Below are 18,611 nucleotides of genomic sequence, written 5' to 3'. Positions count from 1 at the left end.
TTGCTCCGTCTTTACATTTAGCAGAGTCTCATACGAATCGACTTGTGTTGTTTCTTCAAGATCATGGTTGGAGGATCAATTTACCAAAAAGTTCTTTGATTCCTCAAACAAGGGTAACCTTTCTGGGTTTCCAGATAGATTCAGTGTCCATGACTTTGTCTTTAACAGACAAGAGACGTCTAAAATTGATTACAGCCTGTCGAAACCTTCAGTCTCAATCATTCCCTTCGGTAGCCTTATGCATGGAAATTCTAGGTCTTATGACTGCTGCATCGGACGCGATCCCCTTTGCTCGTTTTCACATGCGACCTCTTCAGCTCTGTATGCTGAACCAATGGTGCAGGGATTACACGAAGATATATCAATTAATATCTTTAAAACCGATTGTTCGGCACTCTCTAACGTGGTGGACAGATCACCATCGTTTAATTCAGGGGGCTTCTTTTGTTCTTCCGACCTGGACTGTAATTTCAACAGATGCAAGTCTCACAGGTTGGGGAGCTGTGTGGGGATCTCTGACGGCACAAGGAGTTTGGGAATCTCAGGAGGTGAGATTACCGATCAATATCTTGGAACTCCGTGCAGTTTTCAGAGCTCTTCAGTTTTGGCCTCTTCTGAAGAGAGAATCGTTCATTTGTTTTCAGACAGACAATGTCACAACTGTGGCATACATCAATCATCAAGGAGGGACTCACAGTCCTCTGGCTATGAAAGAAGTATCTCGAATTTTGGTTTGGGCGGAATCCAGCTCCTGTCTAATCTCTGCGGTTCATATCCCAGGTGTAGACAATTGGGAAGCGGATTATCTCAGTCGCCAAACGTTGCATCCGGGCGAATGGTCTCTTCACCCAGAGGTATTTCTTCAGATTGTTCAATTGTGGGGGCTTCCAGAGATAGATCTGATGGCCTCTCATCTAAACAAGAAACTTCCCAGGTATCTGTCCAGATCCCGGGATCCTCAGGCGGAGGCAGTGGATGCATTATCACTTCCTTGGAAGTATCATCCTGCCTATATCTTTCCGCCTCTAGTTCTTCTTCCAAGAGTAATCTCCAAGATTCTGAGGGAATGCTCGTTTGTTCTGCTAATAGCTCCGGCATGGCCTCACAGGTTTTGGTATGCGGATCTTGTCCGGCTGGCATCTTGCCAGCCATGGACTCTTCCGTTAAGACCAGACCTTCTGTCACAAGGTCCTTTTTTCCATCCGGATCTGAAATCCTTAAATTTAAAGGTATGGAGATTGAACGCTTGATTCTTGGTCATAGAGGTTTCTCTGACTCCGTGATTAATACTATGTTACAGGCTCGTAAATCTGTATCTCGAGAGATATATTATAGAGTCTGGAAGACTTATATTTCTTGGTGTCTTTCTCATCATTTTTCTTGGCATTCTTTTAGAATACCGAGAATTTTACAGTTTCTTCAGGATGGTTTAGATAAGGGTTTGTCCGCAAGTTCTTTGAAAGGACAAATCTCCGCTCTTTCTGTTCTTTTTCACAGAAAGATTGCTATTCTTCCTGATATTCATTGTTTTGTACAAGCTTTGGTTCGTATAAAACCTGTCATTAAGTCAATTTCTCCTCCTTGGAGTTTGAATTTGGTTCTGGGAGCTCTTCAAGCTCCTCCGTTTGAACCTATGCATTCATTGGACATTAAATTACTTTCTTGGAAAGTTTTGTTCCTTTTGGCCATCTCTTCTGCTAGAAGAGTTTCTGAATTATCTGCTCTTTCGTGTGAGTCTCCTTTTCTGATTTTTCATCAGGATAAGGCGGTGTTGCGAACTTCTTTTGAATTTTTACCTAAAGTTGTGAATTCCAACAACATTAGTAGAGAAATTGTGGTTCCTTCATTATGTCCTAATCCTAAGAATTCTAAGGAGAAATCATTGCATTCTTTGGATGTTGTTAGAGCTTTGAAATATTATGTTGAAGCTACGAAATCTTTCCGTAAGACTTCTAGTCTATTTGTTATCTTTTCCGGTTCTAGGAAAGGCCAGAAAGCTTCTGCCATTTCTTTGGCATCTTGGTTGAAATCTTTAATTCATTTTGCCTATGTTGAGTCGGGTAAAATTCCGCCTCAAAGAATTACAGCTCATTCTACTAGGTCAGTATCTACTTCCTGGGCGTTTAGGAATGAAGCTTCGGTTGACCAGATCTGCAAAGCAGCAACTTGGTCCTCTTTGCATACTTTTACTAAATTCTACCATTTTGATGTATTTTCTTCTTCTGAAGCAGTTTTTGGTAGAAAAGTTCTTCAGGCAGCGGTTTCAGTTTGAATCTTCTGCTTATGTTTTTTGTTAAACTTTATTTTGGGTGTGGATTATTTTCAGCAGGAATTGGCTGTCTTTATTTTATCCCTCCCTCTCTAGTGACTCTTGTGTGGAAAGATCCACATCTTGGGTAGTCATTATCCCATACGTCACTAGCTCATGGACTCTTGTTAATTACATGAAAGAAAACATAATTTATGTAAGAACTTACCTGATAAATTCATTTCTTTCATATTAACAAGAGTCCATGAGGCCCACCCTTTTTTGTGGTGGTTATGATTTTTTTGTATAAAGCACAATTATTCCAATTCCTTATTTTATATGCTTCGCACTTTTTTTCTTATCACCCCACTTCTTGGCTATTCGTTAAACTGATTTGTGGGTGTGGTGAGGGGTGTATTTATAGGCATTTTAAGGTTTGGGAAACTTTGCCCCTCCTGGTAGGAATGTATATCCCATACGTCACTAGCTCATGGACTCTTGTTAATATGAAAGAAATGAATTTATCAGGTAAGTTCTTACATAAATTATGTTTTTTTGGCTCTTTTTACATGTTCAAAGTTTTTTTGTTTTTTATCCGTCAAGCGAATAGAGATTGCTAACATCTGCATGTTGGATGGTGCAAGTGCACTAAATACCTCACATAACAGACCTCTCTGCGGGGGCACAGTAAAAATCATGTTGGATATTGCTTGATCGATAAGCAAGTGGTACGTTAAGCTGATGGTGCGCAAGTAGTGGCGTTCTTCATGTGCTATACTATTAATAATAATAATGGTTTACTTCAGGTTTTAAAAAGCGCAAAACTGCCCTTCACTTGTTAACTTAGCCCTTACAGTTTACATTTTTAAAAACTCTTTACAGATTTATTCAGAGTTGGAAAATTAGTATAAAAAAGTATAATCTAATTAAGGAACACTGTACTGTACAGTAAAATGCTTTATCCTATTTTAACAGCCCATTTGAAAGGTATTCCTGTAGTGTCTTTACATACAGTGAATTAACCCCTTAATGACCACAATGTACCCTGTATGTCACTGGTTGTTAAGAGGTTTTTCAGGACATAATAGCACAAGTCTAGCAAGAACACGCTATTAATGCCCTCCCTCCAGCAGGCTTTATGGAATAGAGCAGTCTCAATGCTGGTGGCAAGACCGCGCTATAAAACAATCAAGTCCCAAAAAAAGGCCAGCGACATACAGGGTACGTCGCTGGTCCTTAAGGGGTTAATATCAGCTGCTTGCCAGAATGCATTCTCCCTTTAAAGATGACATCTCCTGTTTATCATCAATGACATATATACAGGTGGCCCTCGTTTTACAACGGTTCAATTTAACCGTTTCAGAATAACAACCATTTTTCCAGTCATGTGACTGCTATTGAAAAGCATTGGGAAGCAGTGCATTTATTAAAATAGCCAGTAGGTGGAGCTGTCCGCTTGTGTTGCAGCAAAGCCAAGCAAGCTAAAATTAATCAGTTTAACCAGACCTGAGCTATCGAGCAGATTTCAAAGGAACAAGATCTTCCTGTCTATAAATCAGTCCAAATTGGAATGCATAGAAAGAACTGTTTGCAGAAAAATGCAAGTGAAGTCTGTGTTGTGTGATTATTTTATTAGGTTTATAATGCTGTTTAGCATTTAAAGTCTTCATTTCAAAGCTTTAAAAATAATGTATTAGGTGTTACTTATGACAATTTTGAGAGGGGCCTGGAACCTAACTCCCTCACTTCCCATTGACTTACATTATAAACTGGGTTTCAATTTACAACGGTTTCGATTTACAACCATTCCTTCTGGAACCTAACCCCGGCGTAAACTGAGGGCTACCTGTGTGTATATATATATATATATATATATATATATATATATATATATATATATATATATATATATATATATATGTATGTATATATATATATATATATATATATATATATATATATATATATATATAAATAAATTTAGAAATACATAAAGTATTTTTTTTAAAAAGTACTCTAATAATTAGGGAGTAATGCTTCTAATAACCTATAAATTATTTAATGTAAATAGGTACAGTACAATTAATAAATAATTCAGAAAATGATTTATCATAAATATATTGCTGGTCCACTTTTGTCTCAAGTAGTACTAATCAAGTATGGGACATATAACTCACACCAGTATTCATGCCTTAGCTATATTAGCTGCCCATAGAACTTCCAAAAACGACTAATTCATGGACTCACCAAAGTGTAGCCAAGCTGGTCCTTTCTTCTTTGACCTCATCCTGCAAGTGTAGGAGATTGAATGAAAATGGGTTTCTGAAGTAGATTTTTGGTATGCCATTCCCATACTCACCTTGGGCTAGATTACAAGTTTGCACTCTAAAAAAATAAAAAAAAATAAAGTGCTAACTGTACTCAAAGTAAAAAATTATTGCGACCGCAGTAGCACGCATATTAAAAGTTGAAAGAACACTCTATCTTCAGGACTTTGGAAATGACGCATTCTCTTTATAGATTCCTATGGGGCGTGCCAAAAAAAATTGCTTGCGTGCTTACCCTACATTGCCCTAGACCAACTGCGCTTAAACCAAGGTGTTAGGAATACTATACATTCCCATGTACTTCACACAAAAGAAAATTATATTTTTATTTTAAATATAAACTTCTATATCTGATTATGTTTTTGTAATATATATATATATATATATATATATATATATATATATATATATATATATATATATTTAAAAAAAAAATTCTAAGTGAAGAACATAATAATTTCACGTATTTCCATTAAAAACACATTAAAACATATTAAAAATTATATTGCATGTTTTAAGGTATTTGACTAGAAAGGGCTCAAAAATGTATATATATGTCTATATATGTGTATACAAATGTATTTATGTGTTACTGTTTATGTGTATATATGTACGTATGTGTGCACATACATATTTACACATATAAATACACGTTTACACGTACATACACATATTTTGACATATTCGTGTTTATATATATATATATTTATATATATACTGTATATATATATTACATACATACATTGGAGCCCTTTCCAGTCAAACAAAATGCCATGTACCATATCCCTTTTTACATTTTGAAAACATTTTTATTTATATTTCAATTATATATTTTTACTAAAAAGCATATATGTGTTATAGTTTATTTTAATGTGTTTTTAATGTGTTTTGTGAACTTTTTTTTTAAACACCTTACTTCAGGTCTCAAGTTGCGCTAAATATTCTAGCACAGTTTAGGCTTTTGCTCAAGAGCAAATTATAACTTTCAACTTATAATATGAGCACACGTTAGCACATTCATAATATCTTTTGAAACTATAGGTTGTGCTAGAGCGATGTCAGCTGTGCCAACCCTTTTCTGGAAAATGCGTTTTACCATGGACTTGTTATATCAAGTTGTGCGCTAAGGTTAGAGTGGTCCATCAATATTGCGTATTGTGAGCAGTGCTATCATTAGTACACCACTTGTAATCTGGCCCCTTGTGTTTTAGCTTACAGCATTATATGATGAAAGTGAATATTTTAAAATATACATCATCTAAAATAACGCATTATCAGTGCTACATAGATACTTAATGAAAGCATCATACAATTTCCAAGCTTTGGTGGACTGTGTATACCAGAGCACTGACTGAGACAGCAAGTGCATGATAACACCATACGCAATGCCATTCACTAGCGTTTACAGATTCCCATAACTAAGGCTGGGCATTTCCACTAATCAATCAGTCCCAAACTATTTAAAATGTGGCTTTTACCTGTCATTAACTGTAGGTTAACCAGCATCTTTTTCTCTCCTAGCTAGTAATTTTTTCCATGACTGACAAACTATGGTGATCTTTTTCCAGTCCTTCTCAGCTTTGTGGTCTCTCACTGTGGATGATTCTATAATTATGGCTAGATTTAACAATTTGCGAATAGACAGAGTTCCTATGTTGTGAAGCTATCCGCATTTCATCATAAATTGTAGGGCGCAAAATGTCATCCCTAATGCCCTTGCGCAACCAATTGCATGAGAGTAGGGCTTGTCAACCCCCCCGATAGCATGAATCCAGGGTGATTTTCCTCCACCAACTCTTAAGTTGGTGGAGTGGGTTTATGAAGCAGAAGTTTAAACTGTTGCTTTCGTAAATATCAGTTGCCAGATCAAATGAGCGAACCTACAACCAATCAGAACTTTTGGACGAAGATAAATCAAGCCTTTAATATCTGTCTCAATATAAAAGCAGCATCATGCTGCAAAAACAGAGCTAATATAGACTATATATATATATATATATATATATATATATATATAGATAGATAGATAGATAGATAGATAGATAGATAGATAGAAATATATATATTTATATTGTCAATTAAGGCCTTATTGATCTTCCAGGCCTCTTTAAAGGTAATGTACAGCACGCCTTACAGCAGAAGGGATAGAAATTTTCTATTAGACTAGTGACTATCATGACAATATCCATTCTTCACAACACTCCATTTTATTTATCAATAACCAAGGTAGGCTAATTTGATTTTGTGCTGTCCTGTGAAATGTATCATTAATTAGATAATCCATCCTTACCGTTAGATAGGTTTTTTGCATATCACAGGAGGTTGACTTATTGATCCTATATTGAATTAATTATAGAAACGTGTTAATTACACTCATGGGCCTGTGACATAGCAGAAATGTAACAGCACATCTTGAATAGTTTTATTTTGGAGTTTCTGTTTTTCCCCTGACAGATCCATATGTGAAAGTGAATGTGTATTATGGCAGGAAGCGTATTGCCAAGAAGAAGACTCACGTCAAGAAGTGCACACTGAACCCTGTCTTCAATGAATCCTTCATCTATGACATCCCTACAGATCTGCTACCGGACATCAGCATTGAGTTCCTTGTCATCGACTTTGACCGTACCACCAAGAACCAGGTGGTGGGAAGGCTAATTTTAGGGGCGCACAGCATAACTGCCAACGGTGTTGAACACTGGCGGGAGGTCTGTGAGAATCCTAGGAAGTTGATTGCCAAATGGCACAGTTTGAGCGAGTACTAAAGGCTGCATCTCGCAGTTTGGAGGGGTGGCAGAGATGAACTTAGACCATGAAGGTGCAAAAAAGGGTTAAAGAGCCAAAGAGGCAAGAATTTCCATTTTGTGTAACCTTGTATAACCCCTCCAGTGACCAAGGCAACTTTAAACTATTGCAGTGAAGGTTTGCCCAATACTGAAGGTGTTAACCTCGTTTTAGTGGTAGATCAAATCTTTCTTAGCCAGTCGGTTCTTACAATGTTTTGCAAAACATTATGATTCTAAACATTTACTAACTAAATCATAAGATAACAGCTCTAAAAAATATGTATTCATATACAGGACTATAATCACTTTATTGCATGTTTTAAGACAGGCTGGAATAGTTGTTTGAACGTTTGGTCGGTCTCCCTGAAACTCCCTGTGCATGTCAGGCACATATAACTGATCCCCTACACCTGTGAAGGCATTTTGCCATGGGTCCCTTGAGAGCTTTCATAGCACCAATTTATAGAGGAAGAGGCTATGTAAGTTACTTGTATAAACACTGCTTCCTGTTTGTATGCTTCTTCCTAATGAACACTCATGCACACGTTGCCACAATTCAAACGGGAAAGTTCAGAGAAGCAAGGATGAGACTTAATGATCTCTGACATCCTGCTGAATTTACATATTTTGTGTTTTTTCCATTTAAGAATTCAGTACTATTAAAACAGTCCTAATGAGCTTCTTTTCCACCTGTGATAGCTGCTATTTTGTTGATTATAGACTCCAGCATGTGCTTCAAGGCCCCCTGGTGTGGTACTGTGGAAATGTTGCAGTTTTTGAGTTTCTCCACCTCATCTCAGTGATCTCCACATTGTATCATCTTTTATTATTTAGGAATTGTTTTTTTTCTGTATTGTGTATATGTGAATATGCTCAAATATTGTAATCTAGGGGTTCTTATAGAGGCTTGCAGTCACCATAATCAGAGATGACAAGGGATGTAGCTAGACATGTGTTGGCAAGCAGGGAATCTAAAAAGGGAGAAGATGTCTACGCTAACAAAGATGAATTGGGAAAACCCATGTGGGGTATAAATTGAAAGAGATAAGCAGTGTATTTAGGAACCCAGGTGAGTGGCCATAAATAATGCAAACATAGTTGTTTAGAAGGAGGCAATATGCAGGGTCAGTGAGGCAAGTAGAATTAAGGGGCACAATTTAGGGAGAACCAGGAAGTCAGGGCAAAGCATGGACAGCAGACAGAAATATAGGGAAAAAAACAGACAGCAGTTAGAGTCTGGGGGCAGGCAGACTACAAATGGATTTCAGTAGGGTATATTTTGATTCAGAAACACTGAAACAAGGTATAATTGTGTTCACATATTTTCCCTAATAAGTGACTCATACCAAAAAAATAGTATTTCTGAAACCAATATTTTTGCTGAAGTTTCATAAATGAATGAACCAATTTGTAGAGAACTACTGCCCAGTTTAGAAACATAAGCCACTTTAGATTTTTTTGTATCATTTTTTAAGTATCACGTATGTTATCTGCTGCCAAAAGGACATCATGCCATTGTAGTTCTGTCCCCTTTTGATTTCAGACATTTTGTCAGCTATTTATTGTCACATAAAACGTTTCTATGCTTTTGTGCAGAAATAATTCTGCAATATCACAATAGGTTTTTGTTTTGTACAGTGGAAGCTCCTCCCTAGTATTTTGTATGGAGTTCCCTCTTTCAATTATGTAACAGAGTTTACTCTTGTCTGTTTAGTTACTTATAGACACCACCAAAGTAGTTGCTTTCCATACAAGTGTGTCCTTAATATGGGTACCAGCATGTTTTAAAATGATGTATAGAAAAGAATGCCTAGGCTAGTTTCTCTAATAGCGTATTCATTTCCTATGCATTTCACTAAAGGCTCCTCATCTGTCGTTAGTCTTTAGTGTTCTTTAATGAATAGGCTTTAAAGAATAATATAGGAACTAGTGAGGCTGGTGAACCTGGGGAGGCTTTACTGAGTATAACCCACTGATTATTTGCATACAGTTCTCTAGACAAATAACAGAGTAGTAGAAAGCAAGATAGTCACTGGAAACCATACTGGATTAACTGTAGCTAAATCATAAAATATCTATCTCACAATTTTATAACAAATGTATTTATCAGTCAATTGCATGCAGTTTTTGAGTTTCTCCACCTCATCTCAGTGATCTCCACATTGTATCATCTTTTATTATTTAGGAATTGTTTTTTTTCTGTATTGTGTATATGTGAATATGCTCAAATATTGTAATCTAGGGGTTCTTATAGAGGCTTGCAGTCACCATAATCAGAGATGACAAGGGATGTAGCTAGACATGTGTTGGCAAGCAGGGAATCTAAAAAGGGAGAAGATGTCTACGCTAACAAAGATGAATTGGGAAAACCCATGTGGGGTATAAATTGAAAGAGATAAGCAGTGTATTTAGGAACCCAGGTGAGTGGCCATAAATAATGCAAACATAGTTGTTTAGAAGGAGGCAATATGCAGGGTCAGTGAGGCAAGTAGAATTAAGGGGCACAATTTAGGGAGAACCAGGAAGTCAGGGCAAAGCATGGACAGCAGACAGAAATATAGGGAAAAAAACAGACAGCAGTTAGAGTCTGGGGGCAGGCAGACTACAAATGGATTTCAGTAGGGTATATTTTGATTCAGAAACACTGAAACAAGGTATAATTGTGTTCACATATTTTCCCTAATAAGTGACTCATACCAAAAAAATAGTATTTCTGAAACCAATATTTTTGCTGAAGTTTCATAAATGAATGAACCAATTTGTAGAGAACTACTGCCCAGTTTAGAAACATAAGCCACTTTAGATTTTTTTGTATCATTTTTTAAGTATCACGTATGTTATCTGCTGCCAAAAGGACATCATGCCATTGTAGTTCTGTCCCCTTTTGATTTCAGACATTTTGTCAGCTATTTATTGTCACATAAAACGTTTCTATGCTTTTGTGCAGAAATAATTCTGCAATATCACAATAGGTTTTTGTTTTGTACAGTGGAAGCTCCTCCCTAGTATTTTGTATGGAGTTCCCTCTTTCAATTATGTAACAGAGTTTACTCTTGTCTGTTTAGTTACTTATAGACACCACCAAAGTAGTTGCTTTCCATACAAGTGTGTCCTTAATATGGGTACCAGCATGTTTTAAAATGATGTATAGAAAAGAATGCCTAGGCTAGTTTCTCTAATAGCGTATTCATTTCCTATGCATTTCACTAAAGGCTCCTCATCTGTCGTTAGTCTTTAGTGTTCTTTAATGAATAGGCTTTAAAGAATAATATAGGAACTAGTGAGGCTGGTGAACCTGGGGAGGCTTTACTGAGTATAACCCACTGATTATTTGCATACAGTTCTCTAGACAAATAACAGAGTAGTAGAAAGCAAGATAGTCACTGGAAACCATACTGGATTAACTGTAGCTAAATCATAAAATATCTATCTCACAATTTTATAACAAATGTATTTATCAGTCAATTGCATGTCTAAGAACTTGGCCTGCACCTCTTTTTCAGGCTTTTACCCTACAAATATCTCAAGAGCTTGACTTACTTGCCCTGCCTCTACTCCCTAACCATTTGGTGTTGCTCTTGCTCACAGACATTCATAGGCTAACCTTTACTTTCTCAGAATGTTCTTATGCTATCTTCAGTCCCAAACACCTTACGCTGTCTCTCCAATCCCCAGGCTGTAATGGCCTTCCTTTTTTCTCTCAGGCCTCATTTTGTCTTCCCCACTGAATCTTCTCAAACACATGCTCAGTCCTATCTCACTCTTCATTCTTTATGAACACCATTATGCCAGACCTTCTCAGGTCTCCACATTCTCCACATTCACAAGACATGGTTCACTCTGACTGCCATTTTAATACCCTCTCAACTAATCCATACTCACTCTATCAGGCTTCTCTTATTTTCTCTGACCTTCATCCTCCCAGACTGACCCTAGTCCCTCAGGCCTTGCATACTCTTTCAGACCTCCCCAGGATTGCCACATAGACAGTTATTTTTACCTGCAATACTTTGAAGGTTTAAACTAATGTAGATAATTCAGATTACACATGGAGGTAAAGGCCTATTTACAAGTGTGGCATCTCTTAGTTTTCAGTAATTAATTTTAAGAAATATGGAATTGAAAATTCAAGCTTTAGTTTCTGGATCATATTGCACAATTATGTCTTGTATTTTTTCCCAACAAATATGACAAAACTAGATCTCCCTCACTTTCCTAGTTCTTTATTCTCCATTCCCATAAATATAATTAATTATTCCATCTTTCATTACTCTACTAGTTACTTAGGCCTCTCTCTAGTTTTCTTCTCTGTCTGGCATTCCAATTCTCACTATTCTTCACTCAAAGCTTTTGCTCTGATCTTGCACTTGTGTTTTAAGTCAATGGAGTAATGTCTTCCCTGGTGTGTAATATGTGCTGTCAGTGCAGCCTCCCCCACAGGCCCCTTCTGCACTAGAGGAAAAAAGCTTTTTAGTTATGGAGGGGAGGAGGTCTCTCAGGAGGGAGACAGGGCTTGGATTATCATGTTGACATCAGGTTATTCCAGTCTAAAGAATTCTCCTGAGGAATAATGAGGAAAAGATTTTTCCATATAATGGGTACATGTAAAATCTGTTCCAGGGTGATGCACAAACTGCTCTTGTGAGCATTATGTCAGAGATATATTATTCTGTTGAGGTTGCAGATATGTCTCAAAAGTGTAAATGTGAGAATGTGAAAATACTGTATGTCTTTAATAGCTAACTGCACTTTTTGCCCCCTGCCTATCTATGAGGCCTGGTAAACTGTATACCTGGCAGTGCCTGCTAATCCTCACACAAAGGGAGGGGCCCCTAGGATTAGAGTGCAAGCTGCCGTTCGCAAACCTTTACCCTGTAACGCTATCCTGTATGTTGTTAACACACATTGGGCGTGCAAATAAAGATTGATTCACTTGAAGTCAGTGCAGAGTCTGAGTCTCTTTGTGTTGGAATAATAAATCGGACAAAAAGCAACTTAATGAGCTGATGTCATTAATGTCCTGGGGCTGGATGAGATCATCGCTGGATTAACTGCTGCTTTGCCAACACATAAACCTATTCTTCAATGAACAGCTTTGAGGCATTACTGTGAAGATACCACAACAAAATGCTGACAAAAACATACACATGTATAAAATGACATATAACTTTTTTTTTTACACAGCAAATAAAAACATACAACAAGACAGACATACACTCATCAACATGATACACAAATATTCATATAACAAACAAACATGTATATACAACATAGAAGCCAAACAGATATGAAGGCTTTTATATAGATATGGCATTCGCTCAACATAAACACAACAAACACGAACACACATCATGTATACCATAATTACCAACAGGCGACAAAGGCAAGCAACACATGTAGGAAACATCAATAGTTCACTTTACATGCTGCGGTGTATTAAATTGTTTACAAATCAATTATTTAAAGGGACAGTCAATTCTAAAAAAATTTTATTGTTTAAAAAGATAGATAATCCCTTTATTACCCATTCCCCAGTTTTACATAACCAACATGGTTATATTAATACACTTTTTACCTCTGTGATTACCTTGTATCTAAGCCTCTGCAGACTGCCCCCTGATCACATGACTTTTTATTTATTATCTATTGACTTGCATTTTAGCCAATTAGTGCTGTGTTATTCCCAACTCTACGGGCGTGTGCACAATTTTATCTATATGTCATACATGAACTAACACTCCCCTATTGTGAAAATCTAATAAAAAAAAGCATGTGAGGATGTGCAGAGTTTGGCCGCAGCTAAGATGGCTGCATAATCCCATAGCTCCGGAGCACCAGATCCCTATAAACCGCCACAAAACAAACTAAAATGGTCTAAAACCATTAATAAAACTAAGGAATCACCAACTGAACTGATGAAGAACAGCTAGAGAACTTTACCCGATAATAACATATCAGGTAGGCCGCAAAATGGCAACTGTACAATTTATATGCAAAACAAAAAATTAAAAAAAAAAAAAAGAGAAATAAAGAGAATTCACAACAAAACGCATAGAACTGGGTGTATAGAAAATAGATAAACACCTATATTTGTACAAAGACAACAGCAGTACTGTTAAAAATCCTATAATATAAAAGGCCAAGTGTGTTTGTCCGAAGCTGTCATGCACAGTAGAGACAGCGCAAGGACAAACACACCTGGCCTTAGAGTCTACCAGATCTGCTGTCCGCGGCGTGAAAACAATGGGCGGGCGTGGCAGGGCGTGGTGTTGCCGAGACTGGGAGTAGTGTGGGCGGGACCAGACGTGACGGGGCTGGGCGCGGTCAAGCGCGTGCGAGAGAGACAGATCAAAAGAGAGGGGGAGAGAGAGAAAGAGAGGGGGAGAGAGCAAAAGAGAGGGGAAAGAGCAAAAGAGAGGGGAGAGAGAGCAAAACAGGGGAAAGAGCAAAATAGAGGGGGAGTGAGAGAGAGCAAAAGAGATGGGGAGAGAGCAAAATAGAGGGGCAAAGAGAGAGAGCAAAAGAGAGGGGGAGAGAGAGAGCAAAAGAAAGGGGGAGAAAGAAAAAGAGAGGGGGATAGAGCGCAAAAGAAAGGTGCAAGAGAGAGCAAAAGAGAGGGGAGACAGAGAGGGGGGAGAGAGAGCAAAAGAGAGGGGGATAGAGAGAGAGCAAAAGGGGGAGAGTGAGCAAAAGAGTGAGGGGAGAGAGAGAGGGGGGGGGGGAGAGAGCAAAAGAGAGGGGGGCAGAGAGATAGCAAAAGAGAGGGGGAGAGAGAGCTAAAGAGATTGGTAGAGAGAGAGCAAAACAGAGGGGGGAGAGAGCGTAAAAGAGAGGGGGAGAGAGAGCAAAAGAGATGGGTAGAGAGAGAGCAAAACAGAGGGGGGAGGGAGAGAGCGTAAAAGAGAGGGGGGAGAGACAGCCCAAAAGAGAGGGGGGGAGGGAGAGCGCAAAAGAGAGGGGGAGAGAGAGAGAGCACAAAAGAGAGGGGGAAAGAGAGACAGCAAAAGAGAGGGGAGAGAGAAAGCAAAAAAGAAGGGGGAGAGGGAGCAAAAGAGAGGGGAAAGAACAAAAGAAAGGGGAGAGAGAGAAGAAGAGAGGGGGGAGAGAGAGAGCAAAAGAGAGGGGGAGAGAGCAAAAGAGAGGGGGGAGAAAGAGAGCAATATAGAGGGGGGAGCGAGAGCAAAAGAGAGGGGGGAAGAGCGCAAAAGAGGGTGGGAGAGAGCGAAAAAGAGAGGGGGAGAGAGAGCAAAAGAGAGGGGGAGAGAGAAAGCAAAAGAGAGGGGGGGAGAGAGAGCAAGGGTTGGGACCGTTGTACTGCAAAAAATGGCCCGTGTGAACGGGCTTTAGGACTAGTATATAATAAAAGGAGCAACACCAGTGGGACAATATTAAGTGGTATAAACAGCTAATACAAACTCAATATATTGGTATAGCCTCATACATCATGAAAAATACAGGACTACATCACTATGGCTGAAAAAAAAGCAATCAAGCCACAGAAACTGCTAAAAATGCAGGCAAAAGAACACCATGTGAGCTCTTTTTTTCAATAGCAGAGCACAGTAGATCCTCCCCTCTGAAAGACAACAGAGGAGTTTGCACCCCTATAAACACTATGAAGGAAGAATCCTCTTAAGATATTGAACCATCCACTCAAGTACCATTTTAACCCTGCTATCTTCCTTGGCATCAAAGCAAGACATTGGAGACATAGTTAGGACATGTATGAGGGAAGAGATGGTGGAAATCAAGCAAAACATTCATACTTTAGGCTTTTGGGTGGAAGCCCTGGAAGAACAGACGGACACAGTCAGAGAAGAAATGACTGACATACAAGACCAAATTACTACACAACAATCCAACAATAGGGGCCGCCGTAAGAACATACGTATTAGAGGTATCCCTGAATCGGTCCTCCCTAAAGATTTTTATAGCTATTTGTCTGTATTGTTTACTCATTTGAAAGGGGCACCACAACCAGTTGATATCCCATGGGATAGAGCCCATAGAGCATTGAGATTGAAACCCCTGAAACAGGGATCCTTGCATTATCCAGAAAAAACAACCAATACGTTTTAGAGGGACAGTGCTGCAGTTTTTGCTGATCTCTCACCCAGGACCCTACAAGAAGAGAACTGGCACCCCTAACTACACTATTACGGGACAAAAACCTATTGTACAGATGGGGTTTCCCATTTCATCTATATGTCCTGCATGACAACAAACGGCTGGTATGCAAAAAACCTGAAGATGTACCAGGGTTTTGTAGCTCTCCACATCTGGATCCACTGGAATTAACATCAGCGGACATTCAACAACCTTTACCTGCATGACGTGAGAAAAGAACACAGCCAGAAAAATGACATAAAACTCCTGGAGGAACATCCAAGAAAGTCTCAACACAGACAACACCACCTGAAAAAAGAAAAATGTCTAATCTACTGCCTAAAACAGGGACTTGAATAAAAAACTGGACAGTCCATCTAGCTCTGTGAAGAAGAGTGATAATATGACAAAATGACTATTAGTTATAATCTCTCTTGTAGGTTAAATAACTTTTATAAAGTGCCTAGCTGTTTGTGTTTTACAACTGTTTATTGACTGATTCCTAGTTAAATTAAAATATATAAAAGATGAAGGAAAGTTAAAATTCCTTAAAGTTATGGTAAATTCACCTCACTAACTTTTAAAATATTGGAACCTCTAGTAATGTTAAGCATATCGATGTGCTTATTTTATTTCCACACTAATTCAACTTCGATAAAACACAGGTTTCTTATTCTGTGATTTGACTGACAGTTCTTTCAGCCAATCGGAGCCTCACTATGCGCCCTATGTAATTTACTGAGAGCACAATCCCGTGCTTGTAACTACAATCAGACTGAGCATTTAAGTGCAACTGTGCACGCGCAGCTCGCTACGTAATTTGCCCAGCTGAAAACAGCTCTCTTTAAATTACATAGGGCGCATGGTGAGGCTCCGATTGGCTGAAAGAGCTGTCAGTCAAATCACAGAATAAGAAAATCTGTGACAGAGGCTGAATTGAAGCAGTCAACAGAGCCTCACAAAACCTGTGTTTTATCCATTTGTCCATGAAATAAAAACACCTAAAAACATATTCTCCACCAAACATATCCTAACCCAATTTTAAAGATATTATGCTCAATTATATCATATTTCACAAATGGGGACAGATACCCCAACTACCATAGAAATGCAAAATTATTTAAACAGGATCCCTCTTCCTACACTTGAAAAATAACAAATAACGGATCTAGAAGCCCCAATCACTCCTGAAAAGAATAAATTAGCAAAAGCCCTGGTCCTGATGGCTTTTCCACCCAGTATTATAAAAAAATTGCCTCAACTTTGATCCCAAACCTTCTCCAAATATTTAACAAAGTAGACAAAAATAACCAGTTTCCTCTGAATATGTTAGAAGCACATATTTCGGTGCTTCCAAAACCAGGCAAAACCCCAGATTTCCTTCTTAATATGAGGAGAATCTACTGCCTCATTCCATACTTGTGGGAAATACAGAACCTGGCCACCAGGAGGAGGCAAAGACACCCCAGCCAAAGGCTTAAATACCTCCCCCACTTCCCCCATTCCCCAGTCATTCTTTGCCTTTCATCATAGGAGGTTGGCAGAGAAGTGTCAGAAGATACGGAGGTTCCTTATGGAGGGTAGTACTCTTCGGAATGGGACTGGAGTTTTAAGTAGTCTTGTCAGCCTCTCAGTGAGAGCATTGGTGAATGTTAGAGTCTGAAAATGTAGGGAGAGTCTTTCTGCGAACCCATCCAGACTCGTATTAACAGCTCCTAAGCAATCAGTGTTGACGAGTTTCACTGCCTGCTTCTATCACTCAAGTCCATGTCAGGAGTGATGCTACAAGACTTTCAAACTTGAGAGGCTGTGTTTCTGTTCCACGGCATAGATTCCGGTAAGATCGTTTCATTTTTATACACTAATGATAACGCAAGAAGACAGGGTCACAGTGTGGCTCCTTTTATCTGCATGGAATCAAGGGTTATTACCCTCAGAAGGGGGTTATTGAACAGAGGAGATTAATCACATAATTGTTTCTATTATTATTATGTTTTATGCTGAGATATGTGTGAGATGAGGCTCTGGTAGTGGTTGGAACATAATTTAGCTGCGCAACCTGTTAGGCTTGGCGCACTTGATTTACTGTAGCAGGGGCGGTCCTGCATGGCGCACCACATGACCGGGTGTGGTCACACTGAATTCCTCTTCTTCCTGACCGTGCGGTTTATGGGAGACAAAGCAGTTTCTCTGTTGGGCCTGGGTCATAGGAGGTGGTGAGTTCCCCAGCCATTGGGGGTATAAAGGTGCCTGTTATCCTTTTTTCTATAGTCCGATTGTAAGCGCAAGCTATGGAGGACTCTGACATGTTAAGTCTAATACCTGTTTATATTGCGAGGAGGCTACGGTATACCCGCATGCTCAATTATGTTCCACATGCCTTGACTAGGTTATATTATCAAGGAAAGTCAATATGTTTAGTACCACTGAACCGTCCACTTCTGAGGAGTCTCCTTCCAGTGAGGTGCACAACCTACAGTCATCTCTAATTACACATGCAGCTTCCCATAGCACTCCTAATCCTCCATCAGGAGGGGCCCTTTTACCACCAAATTTTGCTGAGCAATTACAAATGGCAGTGTCTGCGGCCTTTGGTGCTTTACCTCGCCCGGCTAAGAGCAAGCAAAAGGTTAAATATTGCTATCCTTCCCAGGGGTCATCTACTAGTTGGATTTATCTGATGCCAGATTATCCGCTCATGAGGACACCTCAGATACTTCAGAGGACGCTGTTTCTGGGTCGCAAACTGCTGCCTCTAAACCTCCAGCTGTGGAGGAACCAGCCTTCAGATTTAGGATCGAACATTTACGTTTTCTGCAAAAGGAAGTTTTGGCTTCCGTGCATTCCTAAATTAGATAAGGTTTACAAGGACAGGGTTGTTCCACAGACTTTCCCGGTTCCTGTTAAGATGGCGAACTTTATTAAGAATAAATGGGAAAGACTTGTGCCTAGATTACGAGTTCTGCATTAGCCTTAAAAAGCAGCGTTAAGGGGTCCTAACGCTGCTTTTTAACGCCCGCTGGTATTACGAGTATGACAGGTACAGGTGTACCGCTCACTTTTCTTCCGCGACTTTTGGCTACCGCAAATCCCCTTACGTCAATTGCGTATCCTATCTTTTTAATGGGGTTTGCCTAACGCCGG

General features: G+C 39.0%; 1 protein-coding gene across 1 annotated transcript in view; it reads left to right on the top strand.

The window, feature by feature from the left end:
- The window catches only part of SYT11 (synaptotagmin 11), a 75,966-nt gene extending 66,503 nt beyond the window's left edge, over window positions 1-9,463 (top strand). The window contains exon 4 of the mRNA XM_053695404.1: window positions 7,030-9,463. Coding sequence (XP_053551379.1) covers window positions 7,030-7,340 — 311 coding nt within the window. The 3' untranslated portion in view covers window positions 7,341-9,463. The remainder of the gene's footprint in view (window positions 1-7,029) is intronic.
- The last annotated feature ends 9,148 nt before the right edge of the window (window positions 9,464-18,611 follow it).

Source organism: Bombina bombina, chromosome 1 (genome assembly GCF_027579735.1).
Source record: "Bombina bombina isolate aBomBom1 chromosome 1, aBomBom1.pri, whole genome shotgun sequence".
NCBI classification, from domain to species: Eukaryota; Metazoa; Chordata; class Amphibia; order Anura; family Bombinatoridae; genus Bombina; species Bombina bombina.
The sequence above is the reverse complement of the archived record's forward strand: the minus strand, read 5'-3'. Positions and strand labels throughout refer to the sequence as shown.